This window comes from Homarus americanus, unplaced genomic scaffold (genome assembly GCF_018991925.1).
Source record: "Homarus americanus isolate GMGI-L3 unplaced genomic scaffold, GMGI_Hamer_2.0 scaffold4896, whole genome shotgun sequence".
Classification (NCBI taxonomy): Eukaryota; Metazoa; Arthropoda; class Malacostraca; order Decapoda; family Nephropidae; genus Homarus; species Homarus americanus.
Genome location: NW_024749657.1, coordinates 3,685,477 through 3,704,481, shown reverse-complemented (window position 1 = coordinate 3,704,481; position 19,005 = coordinate 3,685,477). Strand labels below are relative to the sequence as shown.

Genomic DNA, 19,005 nt, shown 5'->3' with positions numbered 1-19,005 from the left:
ACAGATAGCCAACCCATAGATGGTCAATTAAATTAACCTAAGTTATGCCCAGATGATCATAGATTCCATTTGTTGGCTAAAACACCCTAAGTGATCCCCATAGTTAAGTGGTAATAGTGAAAAGCACAGCTTTAAGCTTCTTACCCGGTTTAAAAGTCCCAGGCAATAGGGCGGTGGTACTATGCATACAGTGTCGTAACATCATTGACTAATTATCATTTGACAAGGAATGACGTAATTTATGTCAGTGACCATTAATGGGTTAAAATTTAGATACCATGTTGAATTAGTGTTAATGTGAGTACAGTATTCATTATTTTGAGAATACAGTACAGTATATATCCAGATGAACAGACAGTTCCATTTTTGTATCTTATAAACACTGTAAATAGAGGTAACAGCTTTGTTTAGTCTAAGAAACAATTTGACCGAAGAAAATAAAGTGAGTGTGTTGGTGGTTCTTGCACAGGTAAGGTGTTGGACGCCATTCTGGGTACAATGTAGTGTGTGCACGCTTGACTACAATGTCATCATGAAACTGGAGACGATGGCAGATGACGAGAGGTTCCTCATCACACTGGCAAATTTTGAGGAGCTCAAGAAGGTCAGTTACTAGTTATTACCTTCCTTATAAGTCACTTCTCTCCCAGTCTTTTGTTGTAATTCATAAAGTTCAAGAAAAGGGGGAAATGGTAGAATAAACTGGAGTGAGGCAAGTGATGAAAGCAACAGGAAAAGCTGAAACAAGTATAAGTACTGTACTGTATACTGCATCAGTACTGTATATGGTACATGCAGAGTACAAGGTGAATCCTGAAATACACAAACATTGATGTCAAGTGTTTTAGATTAATGCCTTTACACACTAAGTTAAGTCGAAAGTAACTTTGCACAGTACAGTATTGATAGATATAAAGGAGATGGAAGAACGTTGCTCTTGTAATGATAAATTTTTTTTTGTAAATGAAAATTTTTGTCACCATTACTTTTATAATTTATCCTCTTTGCCACTGGACAGCTTGGTGGCTGTTCTTTGTTATGCAGTATGTATTGGCTTAATACTGGGCAATCTCCTTACCGTATATATACTGTAATGTACTGTATTAGGATTCCTTATCATCAACCATGTTGTATATCCCTGTTTTGATAAAAAATTACTGCATAGGTGATAATTGTGGTACTGTATTGTGTCCCTGTTAGATTGTGTCATATTTAATTGTGGGTGACATTGTATCTTGAGGGTTCCTAGTGTTCTCACAACTTTTATTACTTCCACCTGAATTAATACATAGAGTCTAACAGCATCCAAAGGTGAATAAATGGCATGAGTTCAGTGTTGTGTTGTGCAGTCTAAAGATAATCTGAGTGTTGTGTGTTGAATGCTGGTGAGTGGCAGCAGTCAGTGATGTGTCTAGTAATGTCATGGTGATTTGTGGCAGTGTGATGCATTGCAGACTGTTGAGAAATGCTAATGTAGTAGATGTGATCAGTGTGTTTTGTGTTGCAGACTGCTGGTGAGTGGCGGCATCTGCAGAATATGTCATCAACGCAGGCGGCACCAATGTATTACACTCAGTTGACCAGACACCAGATGCTGCAACTCTATGACCGTTACCAGCATGACTTTAGACTCTTCGACTACACCATTGATGATTATCTGTCCCTGGCAAAAGACCATCAGAACCCTGCCAAGTTATAACTCTCCATCCATCTGTTCTGCCACGACAGGTTTTAGTTTCCTCTTAATAAGTTTTCATAGACTCATTTGATTTCTTTGAGTTTTGTTGTTAATTATATTTTAGAAGACTTATATTTTGGGGGGTTCCTGGACATGTTTTGTATGCCTGAGGAATTTTAGTTACTGTCAAATTTGGTGCCATAGTTTCAGTACCATGAACCCATTTACAGTACTGTACAGTACAGTACAGTATATGGTCTTACTATCAGGAGGTAAACTTTAATCTTGAATACATATCATTTTCTAAAGGGTTAGTTATGATCCTCTCTGCATCCTTTAGATTAAAAATGACATTAACAAGAATGCCACTTTGTTAATTGGTATTCAAACTTTTGGACAGAGAGGCATTTAACATACAGTATTTCTAAGATCTACTGTAGTTTATTGCATTTATTAGGGCAGGAATTATACAAGAAAATCCCTGTTTGAGCAGCAGCTACTATATATTCTCTTAAGAGGATTGTGTTAACAAATAATTTTCCTGTATCAGGATATACTCGAGGTATAACTTTATGGCTTTATTTACTCAAGTAAAATTACTTAGATTTAGTAACTTATACTATTGAGTGTAACAGTTAACAAATTATGTGTCTGTTATCTGTTTATCTTGGGTAGTCAACGTACCTTTCACCATTGGCTTATGTTGTCAGTTCAGTTCTGTCTTTGATCTGGTGATGTACTCAAGGTATTTGTTGCTGAGATTGGCTGGCTGCTTTGGTGTTTTATGTATTTGTGTTACTTGCATTTACAATTGATTTGTTCATCAGTGATATTTGTGCAATGTGATTATTTTCTATTTCAACATTATTAATGGTAAGGGTTATAAATATAGTTATACATTTTACTTCAACTTTCTTTACACCATTCCTCAAATATTCACCTGTAAAAGGGGCTATATTCAATCCATATACTGTATTATACACTGGTTGGAGTTCTTCCCAATACAAACTTTAAGAGCCACATACCTGTATAGTAATTTTTATTTGTTACGAGCTTTACCTCTTTGACAGGTAACAAATATGGTTTTTATATTAGTGTATTTTATTTTGTATTTCAACTGCATAAATCACTAAAACATTTTTTATCTGTGCACATGTATGTGTGTATGAGCTTCTACATGCAGACATTAGTGTGTATGTGTGTGTGTGTGTGTGTAGTGTATCAGCTCCTACAAACATTCAAGGTTTTCCACTTTGGCCAAAGCTGGTGAGTGTTGAAGGTGAAGGAAGTGCTTAGTGCATTCTGCTGTCATACCTATTGTATAATTATTTTACATGGGGAAAATGTAATACAGTGAACCCTCACTTTACGCGGTTAATTGAACCCACAGCGGCCCGCGTAAAGTGAGAAAAGAGTAAAGTGAACAACATAACATATGGGATTAATTGAAATAGAGACCGGGCCAACCCCCAAACTCCACTTTTTTCCGACACAATACGTACGTTTTACTAAAAATAACATCTTTACTTTATGATGGTATTCACACACACATAATATAGAAGGGAACAATCAATAAGAGAATAATATACTGAAGGTTAGGTTAGAAAAAAAAAGGTTGGGGTTAACACTTACGTTAGTAGAAGAGATGGGTCGGCGTAGGGGAATGGAGGCTGGTTCCGAGGCAGAGGGCAGGCTACTGGCCCTCAGGTGAGTCTTCATCGCTGTCATCCACACTTACTAGTGCCTCCCTGACAAATCCCTCAAAGTCATCATCACTGTCTCTGCCTCTGTCACTATCACTGGCTTGGGCTGGCTGTGGTGGGTTGCGGGCGAAGAACTCGGTTATGCTTTGCTGACGGCTGGTGTTTATGTTGTCATGATAAACCTTGATGTAGGGCTCCATAGTCTGCAACAGCTGGGTAGTGAAGATTTCATACCTGTTAGCGTCAGTGTCGTCAGAAAGGAGGAGCTTCACTTTCTCAATACACTCGATGGCACCCCTTACATTATTATGGGATAACTGGTGTTCTTCTTGGGATGATGCACCACCTGCCTCTTCACTGACGTCATCATCATCTACCATCTCGTCGGTAGTCACATCAGGATCCCTTATCATCTCCAGGATGTCGTCGTTGGTGGTGCATACTCCTTAACTGAGCGCGTGTCTACCGCCATGTTCTGTCGCGCCTGACGAACCAAGTAGCTCACAAGTAATTTTTCCGTCTTGAGAAGCACCTGGTTGTGGAAATACTTGATCATAGAAGCACCTGTAGACTTTGTGATGTTCATGTGCTCCTTTATCTTGGCTGCATCCTTCTTAATTGTCCTGATTGTTGATTCGTTAACACCATGCTGGCACGCGAGATCAACCTGTCTTGTTCCTTTCTCCAACTCTTGTATGATCTTATATTTGATTTCGTAGCTTAAGGAACGTCGTGTCTTCTTTGGCTTAGGGCGGCTGGGTCCAGGTAATGCAAGGTTTCTTTGTGGTGGTGGTGGTGGTCCGGTGGAAGCCATTCTTATGGAACAATGGATACCGATATACACGGTGTAGCCGAGAGGGGTGTAACTGACGCGAGTAGGTCAAGGGGCTTGAACGCTCCCGCGGCGGGGCACGTCATAGTACATTAAACCAATCACAGCTAGCGGGGAGGGAGGTAAGGATGCTTTGCCCATTCACAGTCCGATACGTCATATGAGGTCACCGATAACACAACAAAGACATACACTGCGCAACCTACTCGCGCCGCTTACACAACATGGCGAATGGCGGGAGAGGGCGGGAGGTTTGGATCCAAAAATGGCGCGACGTGAGAGGACCGCCAGCCGCTCTCCGCGTAAAAGGGTACACACACCACGGAAAGTGAGCATTCCGTGTTTGGCAGGGTACCGCGTAAACGTGGAAACGCGTAAAGTGAAACCGCATAAAGCGAGGGTTCACTGTACTGTTCAATATTTCTTTTATGGGGATAAAAAAAATGATGTAATAGGAGAGTACGGTGCCATTACAACAGTTGTGCAATTAGTTATAAAATGTCATTTAATGGGTACAGTATATGCAAAACAAACATGACTAGACAGGATTTGAAATTTGCAGCAATGTGATACCAATGTGCCTCACCAAGTCTTGATAAAGGTTTATCCATAAATCCAACAATTCAAGACTTTCCTTCGGCAAATATTTACACCAGCCTCTAAAGATAGAAATTACCACTACATCATAACATTCTCTGAGATGTCAAAGAATGTGGGTATTTTCTCATATTAATGTAATTATCTTAAAGAAAAATACTGTGCAGGTATTCCCCGATTTACGATAGGGTTGCGTTCCTGAAAACTCTAATGTACATCCAAATTAACATAAATTGGGAGCCTTTTAACATGGGTTTCAATGGATACGTTTCTGGCCTGTCCGACACAGACATGTATCACAGAAAAAGCTTTCCTAAACTAGTTAAATGCAAAAAAAAAAAAAATAAACACTCACCACATTAATAAGAAGAAGCTCGGTTCTTCACCTCTTTCTCATGACGCTTAACAATATCCAACTTCGTCTCCAGAGACACGGTCTTCCTTGGTGTCTTGGCTTTCTCAGAGGCAGGAGACATGGCAGGATGCGTGCTAGCCATTTTCAAAGTTAACAGTTAATCACTTTACAGTCACTAAAACAGAGTAAAATATGAACAATAATGTATTCCTCTCATTAATAAATGGTGAATATCACAGTGATCACAAGGTTATGCAACGACAAATAACCATAACGTCGGTTACACGAGTGAGGGCAGGAGCGATCACGTTGGAATAATGCACGGGATTGTAGCACACTGGGTGGCCACGAGACAGCATGACAAGAATGGAAAAGCAATTCTGCACACAGCAGTCATCTTGAATTTGTCAAGTAAAGAGAGAGATGCTTCTCCAGTGTTTACATTCTGTGTCAGCGAGTTTAACCTCCAGACAATAATCGTAAAGTTGGAATTTGCCAAACATAAATTGCAAGAGTGTTAAAACCTAATTAACATTAAAACAGGTCATCGTAAATCGGGGGATACCTGTACTGTAACTTCATCCTGCAATGTATGGTGAAGCAAAGAACTGCACAATCAATGTGTATCAGTGACTGGTAAACATTCTGCACAAAACAAATATCTTTCTTAATACCACAACATGATATACAGTATACACATGCTCCCAAAAAAGTATCTCTACGATTTTGTGTAAGATAATATAACAAAGGACAATGGATTTTGACAACCCTATCGAAACAACAGGAGTCACAGTAATCATTTTGAAATTCATCAGACCCCTCCATAAAGATACTTTTTATAGTGAGTACAATCACCCATAAAATTCTTGGTGCCTCTCCTCCTGAATACGAAGCATTTATGGACAGAATAATGCATCAGCGTCTACTGCTTCAGGTTCAGAAGTCTGAATCTCGGGGTTTATGGAACCTTTGTGGGTGACTGTAGAGAGTGGAGGTAATGATAGTATACATTTAGTAAGGCAGATAGAGGGAGTAAAAGCCAGTCTGTGTCTCATCTGTTGTGGCCATCCTATTATACCATGTGGGAAAAACTTGAAAAAAGTGTGAAAAAATAATAAATACAGTAAACTACACACAAAAATGAATAAACATAAGTTATGAATTGTTAGTAATGTCTGGGGTAGATGAACAAATACTCTCAAAAATTTTAATTAAGAAAAAGGGGACTGGTCTCCTGTGAAAAATTATGCAAAAGGCTTGTAACATTGCTGTGGTTGTTCAAGTTTTGTGGATAGGATAATAACAAAGGTGAAAGCAAGAGTGATGGAGAGGAGGAGCAGGTTAGACTGATTGGAATATGGGCTGCACATTAGAGAACCAACTAATTCATAGGTATGTATAATCACAATCTAAACCACTAGCATATACATCTATACATAACATAAATATTCACTGAAAAGACAACTTTGATCATCACAATATTAATTCTAATATCACAGAACTTTCTCATAGTAAGACCATGAACAAGACAATAAAAAATTCTGAGCTTAACACTTGTAAAATGTATCAATATTGTACACATCTGAAAGGACTTGCCATCCACCACTGGGAGTAGAACATTTGCACCTTTTCACTTGTCAATAACAATGAGATATTTTTTATTGGCTTGTCATCGCAAACACTGTATCAAGTATCAGTAAGGTTTCTCATATGTTTGTTGCTCTTATAACTACAGTAATTAGAAAGAAACAGCTAGAGAAAAAAATAGTTGTTCTTAAAAAAAAAATCATTATAACAAAATTTAAGAGGAATTACAGTCTGTTTCACTTTTGTGTTTACAGGGGCTCATCATATGAACAAACATTCCACAAACCATTACGCTGAGACATTTGTTTTAATAGTGTTTTAGTTTGATTCCATAGTATGTTTACAATTGCGAGTTTCCTTCTGTCGTATGTAAACAAACAGGGCAGCCACACTGCACAAAACCCGAGGAGCCTCCTATAAACGCACTAGTGAAGGGGACATTACATGCAAGTACTGTTGATAAAATATTTTGCTCCCTACACACGAGATAAATAAATAATGAAGTTAAAGGATATCCTCTAAAAATAAATGCAAAGACAATTTTGTTTTAAATTGAAAAACATGAATAGCAATTTACCTTTAATAACTAATTATTTGAGTGAATATTTTCGTTTAATGAAATCAGTGAAAAAAATCTTACTTTGGGGAATGAAATAAATATTAAGGTACAGTAATAAATTTGGGGAGAAAACAAACCCCTTTCTTTAAAAGAGGCACCAGTGATTCATAGTTTGCAATACAGTATTTACATTCTATGGGGCTGTTGGAACTTAACATCACAGATTAGGCAGCAATTACTTTATGTGTCTGATGAAAAACTATGACTCCACAACCCAGAGTAACAGTAAATAACAATATTTAAAATTAACATATACAGTAATGATCATCACTCCGTATCAGCACTAAGAGGAGCCATCACTTGTGTCACATGACATTTTAGGTGACGATTATAATTAGCCTTTGTGGTAAAAGCCTTCCCACAAGATTTGCACTGATGGGGCCGTTCACCAGTGTGTGTTCGAAGGTGTAATTTATAGTTATAACTTGACGTAAATGATCTGTCACAAAATGTACATGAATGAGGGCGTAAAAGGCGATGAACGGTTCGCACGTGATGGTTGAGATTGGATCGGTAATAAAATGAGGTGTTGCAGACACTACAAGTATGAGATTTAGTTTCTGCATGGCGATGGAGATGATCTTGAAGGTCTGATCGTCTAGCAAGAGTTTTTCCACAGAGAGGACACACAGCCCCTCCCTCACCATTATGATTAGCCATATGGGAGTTAAAGCTTGAAGCTGTTGACAAACTCTGTCCACAAATCTGACATGGATATGATGGACGTTGGCTGTTGTGTGTCAGTATATGGGACTGTAACCCTGAGGCTTTGCTAAAACCTCGTCCACAGATGGAACACTGGTGAGCAAAGTGTCCCTTGTGCTCAGCCAGATGTCGCCGGTAGACAGATTCTAATGCAAACCCTCGGCCACACAAGTGACAACTATGGCTAAACTGACCAGTGCAAGTGTCATGATGTGCCTGCATATTGCTACGGTGACTGAAGCTACGGCTACAGTTATCACACGTGAACGGTTTCTCGCCTGTATGAGTCCTCATGTGCACCTGTAAATTTCGATTATTGGCAAATGTCTTTGAGCATACATCACACTTACTTGCTTTCTTTTTCTGAGAATGTGTCTTAGTATGTGAAATAAGAGCCTGAAGAGAAGAACATTCCTTAGAGCACATTTTACATGTTAGACTCTCCTGTGTATGGGCTTCAAGATGCTTTTTGAGTTTGGCCTTTCTGAAGAAAATGTTGTCACATAGTTTGCAGGGGTATGTCTTATGAAGCTGAACATGTCTAGTCAGTGCCCTTTCTGAACTAAACTTTTTTCGACAGGTATCACAACTGAAGTGGAAGGCATAAGCTTTGTGTCTGCGCTCAATATGCCTCACCAGAGCCTGACGGTTGGAGAACACTTGATCACACTGCCGACATATTTGTAACTTTGCATGTTTCTTAGCCTTAATATTTTTGGACAATAGTGTGGGTTTGTGATACTCGGTAGCATCCTCAGCTTTTCTCGGTTCGTCCCGGACTAGACTAGACGACACCAAGGGAGAGCCACAAGTAGTGTCTTCTAGGGGCGTCTCTACTACAGTAAGATTCTTGTCAACTTGTTGGTCGTCAGAGCTCTGAAGCTGATTGGTCTTGTTAGCTTCAGAACACGACTGATTTGTAATCTCTATCTCTTCTTTTTGTTGTACTACTTCATTGCTAACGGAGTTTATGTCGAGAGATTCTGCCGGAGTTTTATCAATAACGTTTACTACTGGTACTTTTGTTTCGTCCTTTTTCATTTCTTTACAACTCTGCAACTCACCTTCAGTGGTGGCCTCTTTTACTGCTACTTGAGGTTCCACAATAAGGTTACACTCACAGTCTTCTATGTCAATATCACAGTCGACAAAAACCATGTTGTTATTGTCATTACTGGAAGGCTTACCGAGTGTCTGTTGGTTGTGCTGTGCTTCCAGCTGATTGACAGATTGACTGATAACCTGACTGGATTGACTGATAACCTGACTGGATTGTTGAGACTTTTGCTGATGGTGATGAATAGGAATGGAATGTTGTTGTTGTTGGGATAAATGATGTGTCTGATGGTGCTGGAGATGTTGATGGTGCAGGTGTTGGGTTACGGCCGGCATCTGTTGTTGCTGAAGAGTCTGAAGCTGGTGGGTGGAATGGTGCTGATTATTTGAACTGTCTTGCTGGTGTTGCAAGATCTGGTTTTGTAAGTGTTGCTGGTGGAGCTGTGATGATTGATACTGGACGAGCTGTTGGTGGTGGTGGTGGTGGTGATGATGATGGTGGCTTTGCTGTTGTTGTTGGTGCTGTTGTTGTTGGTGTTGTTGGTGTTGCTGGTGCTGGTGTTGTTGTTGTTGTTGTTGTTGTTGTTGTTGTTGTTGTTGTTGTTGTTGCTGCTGCTGCTGCTGGTGTTGTTGTTGTTGTTGTTGTTGTTGTTGCTGCTGCTGCTGCTGCTGTTGTTGTTGTTGTTGCTGCTGCTGCTGTTGTTGTTGCTGCTGCTGCTGCTGCTGCTGCTGCTGCTGTTGTTGTTGCTGCTGTTGTTGTTGTTGTTGCTGTTGTAGTTGTTGTTGTTGTTGTTGTTGTTGTTGTAGTTGGTGTTGTTGCTGCTGATGTACTTTTTGAAACGTTGTTACTCTGATGCCGTGTTTTTCACAATTAGCCTCAACTTTGGTGACAAGATATTTCCTGTCAAATAAAGTAAAGTGAAAGATATGATGTTTAAACATATGGAACACACAAAAGCAAATATCACACAAATACTGCAATATGCAAATAACCCATGGTTGGAAATCTCAACCCCTCACGATCTTTCGACGCAAATAGCGTTGTTTACACTCTTACCCCCTCGCAGTCTTCTGTCGGTAACAGGAATGCGTTTTCTATTTTAGTAAACAGTGGGTAGAGCAATCCAGACCCAAATTGTACCCTTAAGAGATCATCTGCCAGTCTACGAGGCCAGTGGGAGGAACTTAGGGCCGGTCCACTGTCCTCGCAGTTCTGCTTGTAGGAGGGCTGCTCTCGGTGTGAGATACAGCTCAGTGGGAGGGGTTGCACCAGCACAGGAGCAATTAGCGACGCAATTTGCATTGAAAGACCGTGAGTGTTAAAATACTGCATGCACATCAGAGTAGCTTGTTAAGAATTTATGTTATGTAAATTACAGAAAACTGACCTAATTCAAATAATTCAACCATAATTTTTATTTTTATCCCTTTTCTCTTTATTCATGAATTCTGCTAATTGTTTGGTATCCTTCTCTTTGTCACACACTGTTTGTACTTTACACACCTTTAACCATTCTACCACTATTCTTCTCCCATCCTCAATAATTCAATTGTGATTCCAAGCACTTACAGTACAGCCAGTTTTACCACTTCCTCTCTCACAGATTATTCCTCTTTGTTATAACACTACTGTACATCATCCATCATGTCTCATCTCTTGCATTAGTGTTGTTTAAAACACTCTCTCACACAAATAAAGTCAATGAAGTTATACATCATAGTAAAGCAGTGTACAGTACCTGATTTGAGAGAAGCGATGCTCCAGTACGTCGAGCTCATTAACAAGGTGGACACATTTGCTGCAGATAGTAGTGGAGTGAAGAAGATGACGAGGCAGCACAACACCCATCAGTCCTCCTAGTTTGTCTCCAACACTCACCTGAAGAAAGTTAAAACAGTTAATTTACCCCAAGAATGATACAAGAGATACTCACTGTGGTATACTGCTGTGAATAGTAGCCATCATCACTAAAAAATAAACAATGGCTTGCATTTGTAATCAGTCTAAGTTGCCTCGTCTGATGGTACAGTATATCCTACAACACCCTAGAATAAACATGATTGCCGTCTCATCATTTTATTTGTCAGATCACCTTTGTTATTCATCCTATGCTCTTCCAAACTCCTCCCCTCCACGATTTTCTCCTTAGATATACACAAACCACAAATCTACCCAAAATTATCAGGAATGAACGCTCACAATAGTGACACACATTATTGTACTTAAAACACATACTTTAGATACAACAGTACTAAGAGAGTCCATTGAATGTGGACCGGCCGTCGAGTTGACTTCTGTGCTTCCCGTGTTGCTGTGGTGACTGCTGCTGGCCACTGTGTCACAAATCAGGCAAACATCCCCATCACTATCACTGACCACAGGCGGTTCATCTCCTACACACTTCTTCTTATATGAAGATGAGGCGTCACTCTGTTAGGATTATAACATGACTGTGTAGACAGGATTAACTAGATTTTATTTCCAAATTATTATGAAAAGAGCATTATGTAACTTTCAGCTACTAACTCCTGCACTGTTAAAGGGACTTCCAATGGCTTTGTTTAGACTTACATATTTTATATGGTTTCTCCTCAAATTGCCTTTTATACTTTTTGGGGAACAGCTGCTGTTGTGAAGTTAATATGTTACACATTTTTATTTTTGGAGAAATTCTTTTCATGCTTCTGCCTACTTTTTGTTTGTTCCCTTTTATTGTTCTATGGTTTGATGGAGCCTCCCTTGGATGGTTTGTACCTTATGACTCTTTCAACAGGGTGAGCTGCATATAAGGAGATTAGCATCATAGCTTATTTTACTTTAAGATTAACCACCCGAACCCTAACATCAACCTAACCCCCAAGGTAGCATTAAGCAAAAAAAGCTGGGGGTCAATCTTCTTGTGACCCTAAATTTGCAATATTAACACACACAGTACTTCCGTATCACTTACCTTGGCCACAGCCAGAGTGTCACTGGGACAAGGAACTGAACTTGAAGAAGCTACAATTCCCCCTTGTTGTGTGTCAGCCACTGTAGCACTACCATCACACACTACACACAGGCGGCAATCATTAGTTGCATCTTCTGAACTTTTTTTCTTGTACCCAGAGTGACTGCAACCCTGATATATAATAAAATGCTTTTTGTAGATACATTAAAAGATTAAAATATATAATTTAAATATCAACTTAACCTTTAAACTGTGCAATACAAATCTGTGGCTACCACTGTTGTGAGCAAATAATTTACAGGGGTGTTTTTTAAATTAAAATATTTACCTTATATGATTGTTAATACTGTATATAGTACAAGGAAAACAAAAGGAAAACACAATGTAAGATGAGTAGACTACAGTACTTAAATTGCTAGTAGTGCTGGCAGGCTTGTAATGTTACTTCTTTCAGCAACACAAGTACTGTACCACATACAGAACATTATAACTCAGTATTTAGCGCTTATAAGTGTTACGGTACTTACATGAAAGCTATTATGGACACTTACAATAAACTTATATAGAAATACTGGTACAGTATTCATGTACAGTATTGATACAGTACATTTTTTTCACTTGAATTACTGCACTGAATGTACATTTTCATATACAGTTCATTATTTTAAGGAATGAAACTCCCTAAAACATTCTCCAACACATAAATAAAACATCATATCCTAAAATTGTTCGCCATTTTGATGGTTTAAGCTATGTGGGGCTCTTATGCTTGGTACAGTACCTCCACTGTGAGAGATTGACTGGCACATGTGTTCCATGATGTAAAACAAAGCTCTGACTGAGAGGGGAAGAAGTTACATACTCAGGGCTACCCAGCTGATTACAGTGCATCACCAAGAGTTTAAATGGAGGTGCAAAAACATAAAACGTAAATGAAATATATGACAGTGATGTTTGCACCGTTAATTGATGCAGATAGCAGCTTAAGGGATAACAACATAAGATGTGGCCATGAGCAAGCATTGAATCTATGGACCTTTGAATTTATTTTGCAAAGTGGGTCGTTTGACCTGTGCCCGGGTGGGCTAATGCCCGTAAAAAGAAAAAAAAAAGACTGTACTGTACACCAATCCTACACTGGTGGTAAGATTGGGACACTTATTGTTATTTCATATCTTTATTCACAGAATTCACATGATAAACTTCTGTGTTGCCTTCATAATGTTCTTTTCTTATAATCTTTCAAATAATAATAAAAGAAACAGTGGCTCTACAATTCTCTTAATACAACTACAACTTAAAGATTTGCCACAATTCCATCCGCCTATCTTAATGATAATGATGGTTTATAATAAATAAAATAAACAATATTACCTGTACTGCACCTATGCATTCTAATTAATGTCTGATTAGTTCACCAACTAAATTGGTATTTAATGGCTTTAATGGGTATTCTTAGTCAGTCACTGTTTATTATTGTTTGTATACATAGCTATGCTGTCTATGTACATTGTATACCTGCATCATCTATATGGTACATGCTATCTCTCAGATATTCATGGGTGTTTAAAAAGTTATAATCTGAACATACCTGAATAAGATCAACTGTGGTGATCTTGGTCTGATTGAGACACTCTGGGTCGGTGGTGGTGGAGACGGTGTTGTTATGGGTGCTGACACTTGGCTGGCTTGTGGTTAACACATGGGATAATGAGGCTGTAGGCTGGGTTGGAGGTAGTGCATGGGTCAACGAGGGTGTTGCCTGGGAAGATGGAGGTACTGGATGGGGTATAGGGAGTGGTGGGTGTGCTGGGGGAGGTAATGGAAGAGTCGAAAGTTTCTCTGCAGGTGCAAGGTGATGCTCAATTTGTCTGGTGTTGGCTTGGTTTACTTGTCCATTACACACCTGAAGTTTTACATAAGGAAATTTAGTGGACAGCAGTGGAAGATGGGAGAAAGCTCACTCATAATTTTTCATATAACTAAAGAGGTTGTTCTTTCCATGGGTGAACACAATTTTGCGACATGACTTACTTGGGGATATTATGGGTAACAACAATTTACCTACCATATCAATACACCTTAACAAGAATTGTATCACATTAAAATATGGTCAACTATTTTCTAACCTAAAAATTCTAAAGCACATACCTGTACTTATGTTATGAAAGTAAAAGCCTACAGTATTTTCAACACATCCTAACTAGTACCTCACTTTCAAAACACTATATACTGTATTTCGAAAGTTTACTTTGATTAACATATTATTTCCTTACATATAATTTCCAGTTGGATGATCAGAGGACTTAAAAATGAAGTACCTGATCATAATACTGTACTGTACCTACTTGATGTTCTGAGCGATGGGAGGCTGATCGATGATCGGAGCGAGTTTCAACCCGTGTGTCTGGGACTTGCTGGTAGTTCAGCGGAGTGAGGTATGAAAGAAATGGTGGGATCTGTGTGCCTGGTAATGGTTGATACTCATAGTGTGAGCGTGACATTGAAGAATCAACAGTACCCATACCCATGTTCATGTTGACAGTCAGGGTGTGACTTGGGGGACCTCGAGACACAGTTTTCACTTGAGGGGTATCCAGCTGCTGTTCCTGTGGGGCAAAACCCTCCCCATTCACTCCACTTACTCCACTCATTGCACTGACACCCATTCCTGCCACAGACTTATTCCAGGCTGCATCAAGGCGGCAGTCTGTGTAGGAATAGGTGTAAGGGTGAGACATGTGATTCGGTGGAACGGCAGCACGTGACGTAGACGACAGAGCTCCCGATCCACATCCTCCCATTCCGTCCCAGCTTCGTCCCGCCCCATCCTCACTGTACACTCCCATTCGAGAATAGTCATCAAAAGTTCTTTGGTCATGTCCGTGACCTGGCCTCGTCACTTCTCCACATGAAGGATACGACACAGAATTGTATCCTCCATCTTGTTGAAGTCTGCGCTGGCACACCTCCATGGCATACTGTCGAGTATCAGGAGCTTCACATGATTTATTTGCATGTCCTGTGGATGATCCTTGCCTCCCAGATTGACCCACATCTTTGTAGACACTCTCAGAGGAGCCCGGCAGCATTTCAGTTAGACCACCACGCATGCTTTCACTCAGGTTGGCAAAGTATGATGATCCTGAAACATTTTTGCAATGCTTAACACAATTTACTCATTTATAGTACAGGTACATATGGTAAAAAAGTATTTATCCACAGTTTTTGTGAAACAATTTGACACCACAGACGAAGGGTTATCCAGTGTGAAGCTACCAAACATGGCAGGTTTTCTCCAGGTACTGTACTGTACTCTGGTTTCTACCTGTATTAACATTAGACAATGAAGGTAATAAAAAATATCAAAGAACAGACCAACCACTGAATGGCTAAGAAGCTGATGAGTCATGAAATAGAATTCAAATTATGTGACATCCCTGGTACAGTACATACCTGCAGAGGGTGATGCATGTGGCATGGGGTATGAATGCTGCTGAGATCCTAGAAGTGGGGAGTAAAGGGGAGGCTGAGCAGCCATGATTGGCCGCAAGATTGACTGTTGTGAGTTTAAGATTGGTGCATAATAATAACTTGGTGCTGTGTTAACTTGTCCTCCAGTTCCTCCATTCCCTGCAACTATTCCTCCTCCTCCTCCATGTGGAAGGTGATAGCTTGAAGAAACATTAGCTGGTACTCCACCTCCTCCCCCTACACTTGGCCCCCCACTTCCCACTTCTGCCTGATGATAACCGCTTGAGATGTTGGCGGATCCATTCCCTCCTCCACCTGCATTTGCTCCACTGTTGCTACTGTGGTGGTAACCAGATGAACCTGTGATGCCATTATCACCACTACCAGCTCCACCTCCACTGTGGTGATAGGTAGAGTTGGCTGTGCTGCTTCCTCCACTCCCTACATGACTGTGTCCCTGGTAGGTTGAAGGCACATTAGCCGTTGTACCACCAGATTCTGAGACTGTACCTCGACCTGCTTCACACACAGGTGGTACACTTGAGGGCTCACATACTGTGTGTTCTCTCTTAACATTGTTATTTCTATTGTTTCTGTTACTGTCATCACAAACAATGTTTCCGGTGGCACTGCTGCTACTGCTGCTTTTGTTCATGTTCTGTGAAAAGAAAGTAAAGAATTGAAGCAAGAAACCCATTTTTATAACCAAGGTGAAGATACAAGTTCCTGTGAGAGATCTATACCAAAAAAATATCTCTGGAAAGGTCTGCCATCACCCAGTAAACTCTGATATGTTTAACAGCATGATATACTGTACTGTATCATCCAGGCTGACAATGATCTCACTCTGATTTTGATGGACAAGGGAATGTTTAGCACTACAGTACACTGCTCATCAGTATAAAGTATCCTACTGCTAAATTTATCTCAACCCTCTGGATAACAGCAAGCCGTGCCAGAGGCTGTGAAGGGAGGGATCTCACAGCACCCAAGTTGAAATCCAAAAGGATAAAACTGAACTACTGTATTTAATTATACTACCTACAAACCAAGTTTATAATACATATAGTATTGTAATGGCATAAAATTACCTGACCATTGTATTCTATGAAAGAATTGAATCTAACCTACTTGTGAGGGAACACTGAGTTAGTGGACCTTATCTATAATTTTACCCAAATTCTTCCTATTACTAATTTAACCACTCCTAATGTGATATGACAGCAGGAATAAAATTCCAATAAATTAATGAACACACCTCCACCTGGTCAATCCATTCATAATAAAATAGGTTAGTTTCAAAAGGAGGCTAGATAGATTCATGGATGATAGAGAGTGGTAGTAACTCTCGACAGGAGCTGCCATGCACAGGCCAACCGGCCTATTGCAGACTCCTTATTTTCTTATCTTCTTATGTTAGGTTAGGATAAGTTAGGTTAGGATAAGTTAGGTTAGGATAAGTTAGGTTAGGATAAGTTAGGTTAGGACAGGATAGATTAGGTTAGGGTAGGAGAGGTTAGGAGGAGTTAGGTTAGAATAGGTTAAATTAGGATTGATTAGGTTCGGCTAGGTTAGTTTAAGTTAGGTTATGATACAATAGATTAAGTTAGGGTAGGATAGTTAGGATAAGCTACGTTAGAATAGGTTAGGTGAGGATTAATTAGGTAAGAATAGGAGAGGTTAGATTAACATTAAGGTGGTGTGTTTGGTGTTCCTTTTAAAATATTACCCCATATTTTCCCTCTATTTCAAAGCCCTGCTGTCCACTTTGAACAACTAATATTGTTGGTAATTGAGGGGGGGGGGGGGTATTCCAGTTAAAGTATTAAAAAATATATAAATTTGCGACAAAAATGAAATATTTATTTTTCTTTCCTCGCATATAATTAAAAAACATTAAGTTCTGTGTTCGACCTAAAACGATTCTTTACCCAAATGACAGAAAAATTTTTTTTATGAAGGATTACCTAATAAAATGGGTAAAATTATCTTTTCGGTCATCCAGCAAATTTTAGGATTTCAAGTTTAGGTTAAGGTAAATTAAGCTAAGTTAAGTTGAGTTAGGTTGAAGTTATGTTTTTTCCGATGATTTTTAATGTTTTGAACAACTTCCAAAAAAGGTGGATGACCGAAACAATAATAATACAAAAAAATCAAAGTATAAATTTCGTAATTGCAGTACTGTACTGTACATACCTTTCCGACACATGAACATCACCACCAGCCACTGATAGGACAACAGGTTTCAGATCCGGGTAATTTTTGGCAGGATTATAACCCAAAAATACATATTTCTGAGTTCCAACTTTCTGTTCACTACTAAAATGTTGTTAAATTCTTGGACCATTGTGAGAAGAAAGTGAATCAGGCAGTGAAGCTAGGTCTTATCAGAAGGTCGTTGAGACGGCACCGAGTGTGAGGTCATAAAAAACCAGATTTGACAAACACTGGTGAAGAAATAGATACATTCTGCAACCAGTACATGCCCAGTACTTGCTAAGAGAGTCAAGTAAAAGTGACCGACCACACGAGCTGCTAACGAGGCGATCAGTGGCGAAGAAGAAAAAGTAAACACAGCACACTTTTATAACTTAATTAATAGTTTATATTTTTTCTTGGTGCAAATTCAAGTTCTATTTTCAGTTATAGTCACCTGATTATAATAAATAACTAGATTTGGACATAAATACACTGGTTTTCACTGCTTTAAACCTGAATATCGGTGGACCTTCATCACTGCTGGCCCGGGCGTTTAGTGGCTGGGACGGGGGTGAGGACTTGGTGTCAAAATTTAGGCTCGGATCTTATTAATAATTTGGACTCCAGAAGATACATGAATGAATATTATGTAATATGAAACAATAACAGCTTCAATATCTATTATTAATTAGTTTCAAAGCTCGGCAATTTTATTTAGAACTCAATAAAGTGTGGTATTGCATTTCTAAAATGCATATTAAATTACCTTTCAGGAACTGTAAAGTGATGGAATACCTGACTGTAGTGGGGTGCTGGATAACTCCAACTGAAGCTAACCTTGATCTTAAACTCAGCTTAATTAAAGTTAATACAACCTAGTTAGCTTAAACTAAACCTTTAACCAAACTTAAGCTGACCCTTACTCAAGAGTGGGTTAAATTTTCAGCAGGTTTCCTACTAACTTCTCAGTGTACCAACGTCCAGTTTACAGTCACTCGGTTACATGTTCACTTTTGTATAAGGTTCACATAATATAATTTCATAACTTACCAATTATTGTGAATACTGTAATGATTATGAGAATTCTACTGAATACTATATATAAAAAACATGTTTCAACAAAGCACTACACACAGAACTAACTACTGATTGTGCAAGTGCAAAACCAGTCATTGTTGTGGGATTCTTCACATTTCACATCATCTTTTTAATCTAAATATAAAGTGTAAAATGCACTTTATAAATGTAT

At 39.2% G+C, this 19,005-nt stretch overlaps 2 protein-coding genes across 3 annotated transcripts in view; one reads left to right on the top strand and one right to left on the bottom strand.

Annotated features, from left to right (window-relative positions):
• Positions 1-2,582, top strand: part of LOC121853661 (carbohydrate sulfotransferase 10-like) — a 10,505-nt gene extending 7,923 nt beyond the window's left edge. For both annotated transcript variants that reach the window (XM_042347986.1, XM_042347988.1), the window contains exons 7-8: positions 470-604; positions 1,508-2,582. In XM_042347986.1, the coding sequence (XP_042203920.1) occupies positions 470-604; positions 1,508-1,699 (327 nt within the window). In that variant the 3' untranslated portion in view covers positions 1,700-2,582. The remainder of the gene's footprint in view (positions 1-469; positions 605-1,507) is intronic.
• A 2,083-nt stretch (positions 2,583-4,665) lies between these two features.
• On the bottom strand, positions 4,666-18,337 carry LOC121853477. The gene is made up of 10 exons (XM_042347619.1): positions 17,754-18,337; positions 15,540-16,215; positions 14,432-15,228; positions 13,675-13,989; positions 12,084-12,254; positions 11,369-11,563; positions 10,872-11,011; positions 9,847-10,033; positions 9,763-9,816; positions 4,666-9,711 (listed from the first exon to the last, which is right to left on the bottom strand). The coding sequence occupies exons 2-10, from the start codon at positions 16,210-16,212 to the stop codon at positions 7,639-7,641; spliced, it is 4,605 nt and encodes a 1,534-aa protein (XP_042203553.1). The 5' UTR covers positions 16,213-16,215; positions 17,754-18,337; the 3' UTR covers positions 4,666-7,638.
• Between the last annotated feature and the right edge of the window lie 668 nt (positions 18,338-19,005).